This window comes from Rousettus aegyptiacus, unplaced genomic scaffold (genome assembly GCF_014176215.1).
Source record: "Rousettus aegyptiacus isolate mRouAeg1 unplaced genomic scaffold, mRouAeg1.p scaffold_m13_p_7, whole genome shotgun sequence".
Classification (NCBI taxonomy): domain Eukaryota; kingdom Metazoa; phylum Chordata; class Mammalia; order Chiroptera; family Pteropodidae; genus Rousettus; species Rousettus aegyptiacus.
In genome coordinates this window covers 107,023,831-107,037,724 of record NW_023416310.1, presented here as the reverse complement: position 1 = coordinate 107,037,724, position 13,894 = coordinate 107,023,831, and the positions used below count along the sequence as shown (strand labels likewise).

Below are 13,894 nucleotides of genomic sequence, written 5' to 3'. Positions count from 1 at the left end.
GAGATGCGAGGTGGTTAACCTACTACGAGGGGGAATGTGCTAATTTTTCCATTGCCACTCTCTGCGATCTTACTCTCCACCCTGCGCTGACGCTCCATTCGCAGCTCGCTGCTCCTCCTTCTCTGCCTCTTCCTTGCGGACGGCATGCCTCTCCCGCGCGCTATAAGAGTTAGGTGGGCGCTTCCCAGCTCTCGCTGACCGTGCGTCCTAGGTCTCCCGGTCACTACTGCCACCATGTTGTAAGCATTTGTTTCTATTCTCTATGGAATTATTTAAAGAAAAGTGAGAACAAAAGTCCACATCCGTGACACTCAGACCTAAACTATAGCTATAACTTTGTCATATTTGTTTCTGGCCTTTTTTTTTTTAAACATTTGGTTTTTCTTTTAAACAAAAAAGCACACACTAATATATTTTGACTTTCTGACTTTGACGTATTTATTTATACTGTAAAGGGAAGTCAAGTGTACAAATGAGCCTAAAACCCCAGTGAACAGGGCGGGGCTGCCCGGGTAGGGGGTGGTGTCTTTGGCATCCGCCCGCCTCGACCTTCGCGGGCACGACCCTCTCGAGAGGCCTTGGCAGAGGCAGAGATAGGATCATGCCCTGCCGCGCCATCCCAGACCGCACGAGTTTTCTCTCCATTCAAATGGGACCCTCTAAAAGGCCTTGAGCGAGTCGCCGCCCCACGTGGGAACCCCACTGACTCCGACAATCGCAGGACCCGGGCCCGGTGCGCGGGAAAGAACCGCTCACGGGCACCTATGTATACCGGAAAGAAAGGATGGATGGCGTGGGTGAGGTGTGTGGCGGCGAAGGAAGCGCTTTCCTCCCACACACAGGTCTGCTGCCTTCCAGAGTCGAACTTTGTGTCAAGACGCGAACGAACTCGCGGCGGATAGGCTAGGAGTCCGCAGGCACCTTCGGGCTCTGGCGCGCCCCAGACTCCCTGGATTCGTCGACCTCCATGTCCCTGCCCTGCCAGAAGGCTGCCTCACTAAAGAAGCCAGATTGCGGGGGCCAACAGCGAGTTATGCCGAGCCTTTTAGTTGTCTCCCCCCACCAACTAAAATAGTAGATTCCCAGAAAGCGAAGGGAGGAGGGTTTACAGGTGGTCTCCACTCAACCGAGAATGAAAGATCAGGGGTAGCCTCTGGTCTGTCCCAGGAGGGAAGACCTACCACGAACTCGCCGGGAGCGCGCGCAGAAGGAAGCGAGCAAGAGACCACGGGAAAGAAGGGACGCGGGACCTGCGGAGCCTGTAACCGCTGGACCAGGGATACAGTCGGTGTGACTCCAAGAGGGATAAGGCCACGGGACGGAGGGGCCTTTGAACAGCTGACGCCTGCGAGGCAAAAAAAAAAAAAAAAAAGAAGAAGAAGAAAGAAAGAAAGAAGGAAAGAAAGAAAGAAAGAAAGAAAGAAAGAAAGAAATAAAGAAAGAAAAGAAAAAAAAGGAACCTTCACCAGGGTCTAGCTTGCCAAAAACGCGGAATTCGTGTCGGCTAGCACATCTTAAGCTTTTCCACCTTTCAGAAAAATCTATGGAGCGAGAGGGGGAGAAAAACTAATACAGGCCCCAGCGAGATTTGAACTCGCGACCCCTGGTTTACAAGACCAGTGCTCTAACCCCTGAGCTATGGAGCCAACTGGTGGACTCCCTTTCGCGCGCGAGCATTTGATGCTTCATCTGTATTCGCACAGTCGCAAACAATTATACAAGTGAACTGAAAGACAAAAGGCGGAGTCGGCCTTCCTTAGCCCTTAAGGGCTCCGCCCGGCTACTGCCACTCAACCTGCGGCTTCTGTAAGTGTAGGAGCTGCAAATCCAGGGAGCTCTGACCGAGGAAGGCGGGCATTTAGCGCGCAAATCTTCAGACTGAGGCTGTGAGGGACGGGGTGAGGGCAGGGCGCGCCGCAGACCCGGGAGAGGCCTCTAGTGGGCGAGGAGTCAGGGGCGGAATCAGGGTGGGGGTGGGGGTTCTGCGGCTGATTGTGTACGGGAATCTGAGTCCCAGGTCATGGCTGCGAGGGAGTACTAAGGAAAAGGGTGTGAATGGGCCGGTCCTGAGGGGAATCCTGGTCCGGGCGGGTCGGGGGCTGAGCCGTAAGGTGTGGAGCGGCGGGAGACTCTCTTCCCTCCCACACACAGGCCTGCTTCCATCCAGAGTCTACGGAATCAGGAGGGAGGCTAATAGTGATGGGCAAGTCAGAAGGTCCGGCCGGGTACGAGCTGGTGCTGGGCCAAGACTGGGTCAGGGTAGAGGGTCCCTAGCTCCTACCGCACCTATAGGCAAATTAGGAAAAGGCAAAATCAAGGCCCGCCTTGGACTCATGGGGTGCTAGTTCTGTTAGGACACCCAAATGGCCCTCGGGGTTGAGGGCAAGGAGAGAGGGTAAGGGCTCAGGTGAGGGACAGTAGCCCCTGCCCCTCAATGGTCAGGAAGTGGCAGCTGTAGGTCGTGGACGTTGGCTTGTGGCCCAAACTGCCCTATGGTCCCTACAAAGCTAAATGACTTAAGTCACTGGCTGGCTAGGTCAGCGGCAGGCCCCTAGGTGCCCTCCAATCTAGATGGTGAGGAGCCCTGCAAGAGGCTGGTGGGCAAGGACCTGGGTGGTGTGCCTTTGCAGCTCACAAGGATATGGGATTAATGGGTGGAGTCAGAAGGACCCAAGTTAAGCCACAGGCCCAGAGACCTCAGAGATCTTATGATGCCCAAAGGATGGGAGAAGAAAAGGCACACATGCACACATACTCTCACACCAGCATTGTGACATCCAAAGTCACCACACTGCCCCCGTGACCAAGAGAGAACATCTGTCACCCTCCTTGTGCAGTTGTTATGTAACTGTTACATCTCTACAGATATATATAGATATCTATGTCGTTATTCTACAAACTCTGATACACATTACAATCACATTCACAAACACAAAAGGTGAACATATACTGACAACCACCCCTACAGTCCCCAAATCTGGCCCTACAGGGCCTCCATCAGTCACCCTGTCTTCTGTAACCTGTAACATGTGTTGAATACTTCAGCACAGTTGCTAGATGATATAAAAAGCAATTGTGGAACTCAATTCAAAAGCCATACAGGCCCAGATAACATTAGGGCTTGAGGATAACATTAGGTGATTTAATTAGCAAATCAGTGTTAGAAATGGGTCTTCCTTGTGGAAATCAGTGGTATTCAAATATGTGCATTGGCAACAGTGTTCTATAGCTACACTCCACGTATGAACAGGGCACAGGATTCACCCTCTGGAATGCTGCTGTAGGCTGGATTCTTATATGGTCCTGTTCCCAGCCTGTAGGGTACTGGATTCTGATTGCTTGGCACTGTGTGTGCACTGGGTCTACCTTTAGAACAGGTGTCCCCAGCCCCTGGGCTGCAGACTGCTACTGGTCTGTGGCCTGTTAAGAACCAGGCCACACTGCATAAGGTGAATGACAGGTGAGCAAGTGAAACTTCATCTGTATTTGCAGCCTCTCCCCATCACTAGCATCACTGTCTCAACTCTATCTCAGATGATCAGGTATTAGATTCTCATAGGAGCACTGGTCCCTGGTGCCAAAAAGGTTGGGGACAGTTGCCCTAGAACAGTGTCATGCTTGCCCTACAAGCACCTTGAATGCAACATGTGTTTGAAGCATCTCAAGGGCTAGAGCTCAGACTATTTGACTCCTGCAGCCAGACTATTTGACTGTCATCGTCCCTGAATGCCAATATATCTGTCTAAACCTGTGCAGGACAGAATTAGGTCTGAAACTGGCTTTCATCTAGCCGGGCACCTGTTAGTGGGAAAGGAAACCTAAATATGGGATGGCTAATATTTAACAACAACAAACCAATAATAGACCAGATTGACCTAGGTCTGTTTCAATACCTCAACCCTATGCATGTGTTCATACACACCCTTTCCAAGATCCACACACCCCTCTGTCCCCACAATCTGAAGAATGTGCACATTCCTTACATACAGAAGTACACATGCTCACCCAGTCTGGCAGAAACACTTGCTCATGCTTGTGCTTTTGCACTCAGACAAGCCAAGAACGAGCCAAGCAACCCTAGAAATGAGTTCACAGTCTGTATTTCCATCTCCATCCCCTTTGACTGTGGAGCACTAAACAAGGAACAGCCCACCACCACCCTCCAAGAAAGCCCAGCCATACAGAAGCCAGGGAACCCTTAGCCAAGGCAATAATGACCACAAGCTGATCTGGCCTCGAAACTAGCGTCCTCTGCTGTTGGCATACATTTGACAAGTTCCAGAAAGAATCTGTCAGGGGCATGTGTGTGCTCTGTCCATTTCCATGCTGGTGTTAGTGAAATCTGTAAACTTATAAGTGCTGTCTTGTGTTTCAAAATTCCAGAATTTTTGGTCTCCTTACCCAAGGAAGACTGTACTTTGGCACTTGAGAGGGATTCAGGCATCTGTGAACACACGTGGCTGTCACTGTGGCCAAGGATCTACATATCACTCTGTAACATCAAGTTGAGGGATATTGGAGGGTAACCATGCCTATATATACTGTTGTACTGAGCTTCTCCCTCATGTGCAGGTCAAGGTTTTCCTTCCGGTCCTGGCCCAGACTGTCCTCTGAGCTGGGAGTACAGTGCTCCTCCCTGAGCAGACAATTTGGTCAGGCCAGCTGGATTCAGGTCTCTGAAGGCAGAGCTGGCAGCTGACAAGAAGGCAAAACAGAAGTGATAATGAACCTGGCTGGCTCCCCACCTTGCAACTGAGGACAGCACAGGACCAGGGCTTGGTGTTCCAGGGAGCAAGAGGCCCTACTGAGTCTGGGCAGTAAGCCAGAGTGAAAAGAAGCACCTCTGTCAACAGGTGGGCTCCTGTCCTCACCCACCCCCACCTCATCACAGCAGGCCAAATCCACATGCCAGGAACAACAGGCAGGGGACAGGCCCTGAGGATCCAAGGCATCTTCCTCTGCTCAGGTGACCAAAGAGTCCCCTTTCCCCATCGCACAGTTTCATGCTGTGGTCTCCAAAACCCCTCTAAGGCAGCCGGGGCAGGAGAGTGACAGGCAGACCAAAAATGAGGAGGCTCCCGACGGAGAACCACCTCCCGTCCCACAGGCAGCCAAGAGGGCGAGTTCACCCTTAACTGAACCATCCTGGCCCCGCGAACCTCGGAGGCTGGGCAATGCCCCTCAAGGCCAGATTCGCAAGTAGGTGCCTGTGGAGCAGACAGAGAAAAGGGGAAACACGCGCTCATGGAAGTTGACGCGGAAGGTGTAAAGGTGCCGCATGTCCTCCACGGCATAGAAGGACACGGCCCCCACCTCCAAGTCCAGCGCCACCCGCACGCGGGACAGATGCCCACAGCTGAGGGGTGTCCGCTCAGGGCTGGTCACCGCCCAGTACTGCCCGCCATTGAGCTGCAGCGCCCAGACGCCCTCCTCCGGGGTGAAGGGCGTGAGACCCTTGCGGCGCACACTCTCGCGGGCCACACCAAAGGCCCAGCCATCCTGGTGGCCCACCTCCACCTCCCAGTGGTGCCGCCCGGAGGAGAAGCCGCAGGACGCCAGGACTCGCGTGTTGGTATCGAAGCGACGTGGGTGGCTGGGCAGGTCTTGGACCCGCTGTCCAAGGCGCACGCTCTTAAGATCCAGAGAGAGGATGAGGCGGGGGTTGGCTGTATCAGGGTCCAAGGTCAGCTCCACTGTGGTGGGGAAGACAGGGAGAGACTGCCCGTGAAGCCCCTTGCACGGCTGCCGCCCCTTATTCATTCCCCCCTCAATACGAGTACCTGTTGAAATCAAACAAATGCAATGTACAGACCTGATTGGGACCCCAATTCAAACACAGACAAATACAATTCAAAAGACAAGTAGGGGGTGTCCAACACCGAGATACTATAAAGAATGATCAGTTCTTTTAATTATGATGATGGTTTTGTGGTGTTTTCTTCCCCAAAAAGTCTATCTCTTCAGAGATAAAATACTAAGATATTTATGGAAATGATCTATGACTTGCTTCCAAATAATCCAATGGGAAGAAGTGAGTAGGGATGTTTATGAAAAATATTAGCTATGAGTTGATCATTGCTGAAGGTGTGTTATGAGTATGTAATATTTGTTGTGCTCTTTTCTCTAGTATATGTTTGAAATTGCCCATAATTAAAAGCTCAAATATGCACACTTGTAAGTACAACTGTGTTCCAGGCCTGTTCTAGGTCCTGGGAATCTCAACCAAAGATCCCTGCCCTCCTACCGAGGGGAGGGTGGGAAAGACAAGGAGAATAGGCTGTAATTTCAACTGGAGGGCCTGGGGAAGGCCTCACCAAAAAGGTGCATTTGAGCAAGTTAACATAAAGGAGGTGAGAGCCAAAGCAGTTCCAGGCCAGGTGGGTGTGTGCTTGGTACATTCTAGTAGCAGCAAGGAGGCTATATGCTGCATGTAGTGAACCAGGAGGAAAATGTGTAGTGAGGCAGGATCCGTCCAGCCTGGAAGACCTCGGTGAGGATCCAGCCTTTACTGAGCGAGAGGTTCCGGGTAGAGGAGGGGCTGATTCAGCTGGTTTAGAGTCTTCCCAGGCAAAGTGATTTAGCTGGGTCATCGGTATCAGAAACAGGTGCCCTCACCACCTCCACTCCTAGTGGGTTGGATCCCACTCACCCTAGAGCTTTGCAGGAGTCAGAACCACTTCCCTTCCTGTCCTTAGACTCCTCCTGCTTCCCTTGACCCCCGCACACAACCTTGTCCCCAGGAGAGGTCTCAGTATATCTGGGGGTGTGGACTGGTGACGGACAAGCCCTCCCCAATCTAGTTTCCCAAGGCGCAGAGTACTCTTGCTCTGGACCAACCCACAGCTTACAGGCCTATGGGCCCCATTGTGGCTTAGGGGAGTCAGCATTGTGAGCTGAGGATGAGGGGGATCAGGGAGCAGATGGCATAGTCGCTGAGGCCAGTGGGCAAAAGGGACTGGCTGTGCACAAAGCCCAGAGAGACAGCCACAGGCTGGGACTGGATTCTCTCCATGGCTACATAAGGGGCACTCACTATCACCACAGCCTACCTTTCTCCTCTTTCTCCAGCTCCCCACGAAGATCCTCTGAGGAGGAAAAACAAAGCAGGATGTGCATGAATGACAAAGGAGATTGTCTATCTGGCAATGACAGTGGTACCACCTAGTCTGACATTTATGGCCCTGCTTGCATACTCCCCCGATACACCAGAGGCACAGGGCCCAGTGCGGGTGCATATGTACATGTATGTGTGTGTAGGGGTGGGGGGGGGGCGGGCAGTATTCTGGGTCTCCCTTTTCATACTTCCTCCTCTTTCACCTGGGGCTAATCAGAGCTGAACTCTCCTTCCTCAGCCCTCTTTCTGTCCCCCCATGCTTCCTGCCCTGTCTGTCCCCAGGGGAAGCTTCATGCCCTGAGGTCGCCTGAATAAATTAGCCACCATACACCCCAGCTGCTGTTTTCTCACATGGCTTCTGGAAAGGCACATCCTTGGGACTCCAAACCACCAGAACCACATGGCCCAACCTCCCACAGGCCCTACCTTTGAACTTCTTGAGCAGCCCCTTTAAGACAAAGGTCTTGAGGGAAACATTCCAGACTTTATTCTTCATCTCAGAAGAGACTGTGCTTGGCTTGGGGGCAGGCACATTGCTGCACCTGCAAGACAAGGACCCTAAGGAAGGCCCACCAACGTTGTCCCACTCCCACAATTAGAACAGCTAGGTCCCCTTGGAGAGAAGAGGTGGATAAAGGGGAGCCTTATCTTATGCCAATACCATGGCCAGGCAGGTGGACTTCTGCCTCAGAAGGTGCCCAGGAAAGGCATGGGGAGTGGGGCATGGGGGTGGGGGAAGAGGGAGAGAGTGCAATGGACAGGGAGAAGAACCAGCTTAGAGAGGCCCAAGGAACTGTTAGGTCTGCTCACCTGCTGAGTGTGTTTTTGAATTCCTGGAAAGACAAATGAAAGAAAAAAACAAATCAGCACTGGGTAATCTCCACTCACCTCTGGCCCCTGCCCTGCTTCCAGGGGAATAGGCAATAAGCAGGTGTACCACATCCACCATCTGCTCAGCCGCAGGCCCCAGTGCCAAAGACTTTCCACTTGGCTGGCAGCTGGGCATCTCATCAACCTGCTCACAGCTCTCCAAATGTTCTCCTTACAGAACCATCACTGCAGCCACATGCTGGGACACAGCGTTGCCTCTGCTCTTGACAACACCAAGACAAGTCACAGCCTTTACACAGCAACTGTGCGTTCAGATCAGTGTTTTTTAAATAACTGTTCTTGACCCATTTGTGACTTGTAAAGTTTAGCAGACTGTGACTATTTTGAAGTAGAATAGGAAGCATCCAAGTGCATCACACCTAGAGAGGTGTTATTTTCTGAGACTTTCGTCTCAAATGTGTACATACTGGAATATAATGTAAGATATATCATTGTGGTTCATAGTCAAGGAAGTTTTATCACATCCTTTTAGACCTCTAACCCCAGGAGAATCAGGGCACCTCTTTCCAGGCCCTTTGGGCTCCAGATAGTGGGATTCTACTAAACTCATAGGATCGAACTGTTCTTACTGCCTTCACAATGCCTTAGGATAAATGACTCAAAGCCCTGGGGAACCAGACTCACCTGAAGAAAGTCCAGGTCAGGCTTGCGAGCTGTCTCCTGGATCTGGCTGCTGAGCTTGGAGAGCTGGGTGATCTCTCCACCGAGCTGGGCCAGGTTCTCATTCTGCTTTTGTGTCACCTCCCGGGACAGCTCCTCCAGGCGGCCCAGGAGCCGGCCCTCCTGCTCCACAAGGAAGGCCCGCAGTGCCTGGAACTCTGCCCCTACCTTCTCTCGCTCAGCTGCCATCTGCTTCTGTCCCAGGATAAGTCGGAGGGGCGAGGAGATGTGGGCATCAAGACTTGGCATTTGGACAGGGGCCTCTGAGCCATCCCACAGGGCAGAGATCCAATCCATCTCACTGCTAGGGGTTAGAGGCTCACCCACATGTGCCCGCTCTAATTTAAATATCCTAACTCCAAGCACCTAGCAGCCTCAACACATGCTCTCCCTTCCCTTGTCACAGATGTGCCTATGTGTCTGTGTATCCAGGCTCTGCCACCAAGATAGGGTAACTTTAAACTCATTCCCAGAACACTCAGGGCTGTGGATTCCACATTTGAAAAGTGGGAAGGATAAATTATGCCTCCTGGGGCCACTATAACGATTAAACTGAGGTCACCTTTTCTTCCCCAAACACATTTATTCCATGTTAAGTACAAGGAAACAGGGACAATATAATAGAGTCGCTTGTGCTAAGTCCCTTGTTACCAAAAAGACTTCATTAGTTTCAGCTCTCCCAGAAATGGAATCTTAAACCAGCCAATCAGGAATCACCTTTGTTCAGTAACCCGCCTGATAAACCCCTGCGATCCCCTTTTCAGAAAGTAGCCTTGCAATAGCTGACTCTTTTTTTTTTTTTTTTTTTTTTTTTGGCCTTGTACAGCTTCCTTGTTCCTGCTCCCTCTGCCTATAGTCTCTTGCTTTGTACAGTGTCTTTGCAGCGCCTTTCTATCTGCTTTATTAGATCCGGCCCGATTCATCAACCACTGAATAAAGCCAATAAGATCTTTAAAATGTACTCATTTGATCTTTGTGTTTTAACATGTGTCACCCCTCCAATTTTCACTCCTCACTTTTCACTTTAAATAGCACCACTCTGCTTAACAATTATGAAGGTAACACATGCTTATAATACAAAATCTGGGATATGCAGAAAAGTAGGAAGAAGGCAACCAAATCAATGCCAGGGACCAGAAGTACCAGCACACCCACAGTGACCCAAGAGAGAACATGTTGTGTGCAGGCTTTGTATTCTGTTCTTTCCATTACCATTATTCACATGATTGTCACTGTCTTCAGATACAGACTCATGCTCCTGACCCCTGATTCCTTACATGAATATGTGGGAGGGAATGCACATAAAATAACAAGTAAGACCTATCATGGCCTTGCTTGTTATTCTCACAGTGAGAAGTGAAAAAGATTCTATCCCTCCAGGACAAGCTCCACTGTCACAGTTCTTCCCTGAAAACTCTAAGGGAGGAGGGATGGCTGAAAGAGGAGACTGTAGTGGGTTTTGAAGTCAAGAGACCCAGCTTCAGGCCTTGGTTCCACAGGACCTTCATAATCCGGACACTGGGTGAGCAAGTGGCAGCAGCATGGGACACTTTACAGGTGTTAACTCACTCAGCACTGACAACAACCTAATGACATGAACTCACTCTCATCCCATTTTACAAATGAAGGGACAGAGACAGAGAGGCATGTCACCAGTAAGTGGGGGATCAATATTCTAACCCCAGAGTCTAAACTTCTTGCAACTATACCATATGGCCTCCCAAGGAAATAACACAAGTGGAACAATATTAGCCAAAATACTCTAAATCAGGGTTTCCAACCTCAGTGCTATTGACAATTGAGCCCAGATCATTCGTTGCTGTTCAGGGCTGTCCTGTGCATTGTAGGATGGTTAATCAGCACCTGGCCTCTGCCACTAAATGCCAGTAGCAACCCTGCCCCAGTGTCAACAATAAAAAATGTCTACAGGTGTCCCCTGGGGGCCAAAACTGTCCCCAGTTGAAAACCACTCCTCTAAATGGTAAAAACATTTTCTGATATTCACTCTCCTTGTTACCACTGTCCTCTGCCTCTGTAGTTTCATTAAATAGGTATTTTGTAATTCTAAAGACTATGGGGGTTGGGGGGGGTGGATTGGCAGAGGACAGAGGTAAAAGGGCTAAGCAGTGTCACAGGTGGGGTTAGAGACCACAAAGCTGTGGAAGGCCCTCTGGGTCACAGATGGAAGAGCTACATACTCCTTTCTCCAGCAGAGGGGGGGCTGGGCTTTTCCTTGGAGAGGAAAGTGAATGATGAGAAAGCTGGGATGCACACTGGAGGCAGGTACACCAGATACAGTTGAGAGTCAGGAAAGGACCTGGGGATATCTGAATTCAGGGTCTTCCCCTCCACCACCCCCTCCCCACCTTGAGGATAGGAGGGCCTTCAAATTCATCTTTCTCCAATTCCCAACTCCAAAACTGAATGGCCCTGTCCTAACAAACCCTGGTAGATCTTTTCATATTTATAAGACCAGCTTATTGAGCTAGGAAATGAAATTGTGAGACAGAAAATTACAGTCTGTAACCCACATTTGCTCACCTTAACCAAAATGAGCCCTTTTTCACTTTCTTGTTCCATCATAGACAAAATGTCATTTCTGCCCACGAGGGGGCGCCGCGCACACTGCACTGCCCAGCAGGGGCTACTGGAAAACAATCCCCAAATCTCCTTCCCTTAGCTGGCCCGGAAGCAGCTCTGACAGCCACTGAGCCCCTCCTCCTTGACCTTAATTTCAAAATCTAAAAAGCTCTAAAAATGAAAAAAGTTTTTTCATAACTCTTTTAAGTGGCAAAACATGCCCTGACTAATATGAGGCTATTTACTGTATTTATGTCCCCATAATTAGTATTAAAATTCATGTTTCTCTGCAGAAACATCAATGCATTCATTACAAGATGCTCTACAGCCCCCATTGGGGTGTTAGGTAATATTAAGGTGCCTATTTATCCGGATTCACTGGGACAGTTCCAATGTAAGCCAGCTGTTCTAGAAGGATTATTTTAGCAGTCCCTTTCACTCTCAAGAGCTCTAGTTCTATAATAAAGTATATGGCCACCCTATATAGTATGTATCCTATTATTTTTCTAAAATCCACCTCTACTGTTCCATAGGTACACACTCCAACACCACACATAAAATATAGCCAGAAGGGGGTGGGGCATGGTGACTGGCCCTCTGTTGCTGCCCAGGGGGGGCCCACCTGGGGGTGCCCAGCTCACCAGGAGCTCTTTGCTCTCCTTCTCTTCGGTGGAACGAAACACCTCATAGTTCTCCAGATCCTTCTTCAAGACCTTCAGCCTGGACTCCAGGAGCTCCTGCAGGAGGGTGAGAAGGGAGACATTGTGGGGAAAGAATTCTGGAAACCCCCATACTTGCCTTCCTGGAGCCTTCCAGGAGAAAGGGAAGGTCCTGCTCATTGAGGAGGAGGCCGGCTTGAAGCCATCTCTGGACGGGACGGATACTGTTTGCTTAGATTTCACAGAGGAGGACAGGGCAACTTCAGGGTGTCGCCAAAGGCTTTTGCATCTCACTTCTCCAAGACCATCTGTGCACGATTCCAGCCGAAACACAAGCCCCGCCCCGCCCCCAGCAGCCCAAAGTTCCTTGTCCTCTCCTTTGCTCTTCTCCCCATCATCAGAAATTCCTCTGTGTGGAAGAGTTAGAACAGAGTAGGGAGCAAAGAAAGACTGGGGACTGGGTGCCCAAGGCCTCCGCATACATCTCAGCTGAGGCCCCAGCAACGAGGCAGGAAAGAAAGGAGCCAGAATAAACAGCTTTGACACAGCCCTGACGGCTCTCTCCACGCTCTACTTAACCCTGAAGCCACCTACCCTCCCTGACCTCTTGGGAAGGTCGTCCCACTCCGGGAAAGAGCTGAGAGTGGGGGCGGCAGTTGTGTGGGTGTGCCCAGGACATCGCTAGAGGCCAGGGTTGGACAGACGGAAATGGCCAAATCTGTGAGGCACCGCGCAGGCGGTCCAGAATAGGGCGCAAAGGGAAACGCGAGCAGGTTGGAAGGTAATGGTGGTGTCGGGGTGACAGAGGGAACCAGTGCTCGGCAGCATGGGGTAGGAGAAAAGAACCAGCGCTGACCCGGAGCCTGCCTGCCTGTCGTCTGCACTGCGTGTTGAGGAAGGCAGGACCAAAACAGGGACCGCGGGGACTCGCAGGGGTGGGACCCGCAGGTTTAGGGCCGGCGCTCACCTTGGCCTCCTGCACTGCCTCGTCCAGCGGCAACACGGCGTGCGCCCGGTGCTCGCGGGCGCGGTCGCACACCACGCAAATGGCGCGTCCGTCGTCCTGGCAGTAGAGTTTGAGCGGTTCGCCGTGCTGTACGCACCCGGCCTCCGCCGCCGCCTCCGGGGTCCCGCGCTCGCCCGGTGCAGCTGGGGGCAGGCTGAATCGCCGCAACAGCGCGGCCACCGCGGCTAGCTGCCGGTTGGGCCGCAGCTGGCTGGGGCGCGCGGGCTCGCGGCACTGCGGGCAGGGCAGCGGGCAGGGCAGCGTGCGGGGGGCGGCGGCCGCCCCCGCGCCCGGGCGCTCCCAGCAGCGCGCGATGCAGGCGCGGCAGAAGCTGTGGCCACACTCGACGGACACTGGCTCGCGGAAGAGCTCCAGGCAGATGGAACACGTCGCCTCTCCCTGCAGCTCCGCCGCCAGTGCCAGAGCTTCGGCCCCAGCGCCCGGGCCTGTTCGCGGCCCCACCGCCGCCATGCGCGCCCTCTGTGCACCCAAGCTGGGCGGCGCCGGAGTGAACCAGGACCCGACAGTATGCGGGTGGGAACTCGGCGGCCGAGGCGGGCCTCCCGTAGCCCACTGGGAGGAAGGGCGCGGCTAACGCCCGCTAACGCGGCGGGCGGAGACTGGCGTTGGGGGCGCGCCCGGCTGGGAAACCAGCCGGCAGGCAGCGCCTGAAGGGCGGGCTGGGCCGCGCAGCTATGGGGTCCAAGTTGGGGCCTGCCCAGCCTCGGGCCTCTCCGCCCCCAGCCTTGTCCCGAGGCCTCCTCGGTCCTGCGGCGCCCTCTCCCCGTCACTGCCCTCGCCCAGCCCCTCGGCGGCCCTCCAGGCCTCCCCAGGCTGACCCAGTCAACGAGAAATGGGCCGGGACAGGTGGGCTCACACGCCCAGCTGGGCGCCACTCCCGGGTGCCGCTCCAGGTCGCCCCAGCATAGCTGGGGCAAGGGCCTGGCTCCCGGGCCATAGTGTCAGGTTCCCGGAGTGCAGGTT

General features: G+C 52.7%; 1 protein-coding gene and 1 non-coding gene across 5 annotated transcripts; both read right to left on the bottom strand.

Annotated features, from left to right (window-relative positions):
• Positions 1–1,573: 1,573 nt before the first annotated feature.
• TRNAT-UGU lies at positions 1,574–1,646 on the bottom strand. The gene has a single exon. It is a non-coding gene; the product is annotated as a tRNA-Thr (tRNA).
• Positions 1,647–4,084: 2,438 nt separating this feature from the next.
• On the bottom strand, positions 4,085–13,514 carry TRIM7 (tripartite motif containing 7). Of its 4 annotated transcripts, none has more exons than XM_016158403.2 (8): positions 12,872–13,510; positions 11,887–11,982; positions 8,630–8,860; positions 7,925–7,947; positions 7,541–7,656; positions 7,050–7,085; positions 5,512–5,780; positions 4,085–5,207 (listed from the first exon to the last, which is right to left on the bottom strand). In XM_016158403.2, exons 1-8 carry the CDS (start codon positions 13,379–13,381, stop codon positions 4,563–4,565), a joined length of 1,926 nt encoding a protein of 641 aa, XP_016013889.2. In that variant the 5' UTR covers positions 13,382–13,510; the 3' UTR covers positions 4,085–4,562. The 4 variants fall into 4 exon arrangements, with proteins under 4 accessions (XP_016013889.2, XP_036080672.1, XP_016013887.1 ...); XM_036224779.1 differs by having other exon boundaries at positions 5,512–5,693; positions 12,872–13,507; XM_016158401.2 differs by having other exon boundaries at positions 5,048–5,780; positions 12,872–13,514.
• Between the last annotated feature and the right edge of the window lie 380 nt (positions 13,515–13,894).

What these genes read in the sequence shown, in the direction of transcription:
- TRIM7 (XM_016158403.2), bottom strand. Translation starts at nt 13,381, where the DNA reads ATGGCGGCGGTGGGGCCGCGAACAGGCCCGGGCGCTGGGGCCGAAGCT. An exon ending in CTGACCTGGACTTTCTTCAG is followed by an intron (nt 7,948 to 8,629) that starts GTGAGTCTGGTT and finishes TTGTCTTTCCAG; the next exon opens with GAATTCAAAAACACACTCAG. An exon ending in TTCAAAAACACACTCAGCAG is followed by an intron (nt 7,657 to 7,924) that starts GTGAGCAGACCT and finishes CTTGTCTTGCAG; the next exon opens with GTGCAGCAATGTGCCTGCCC.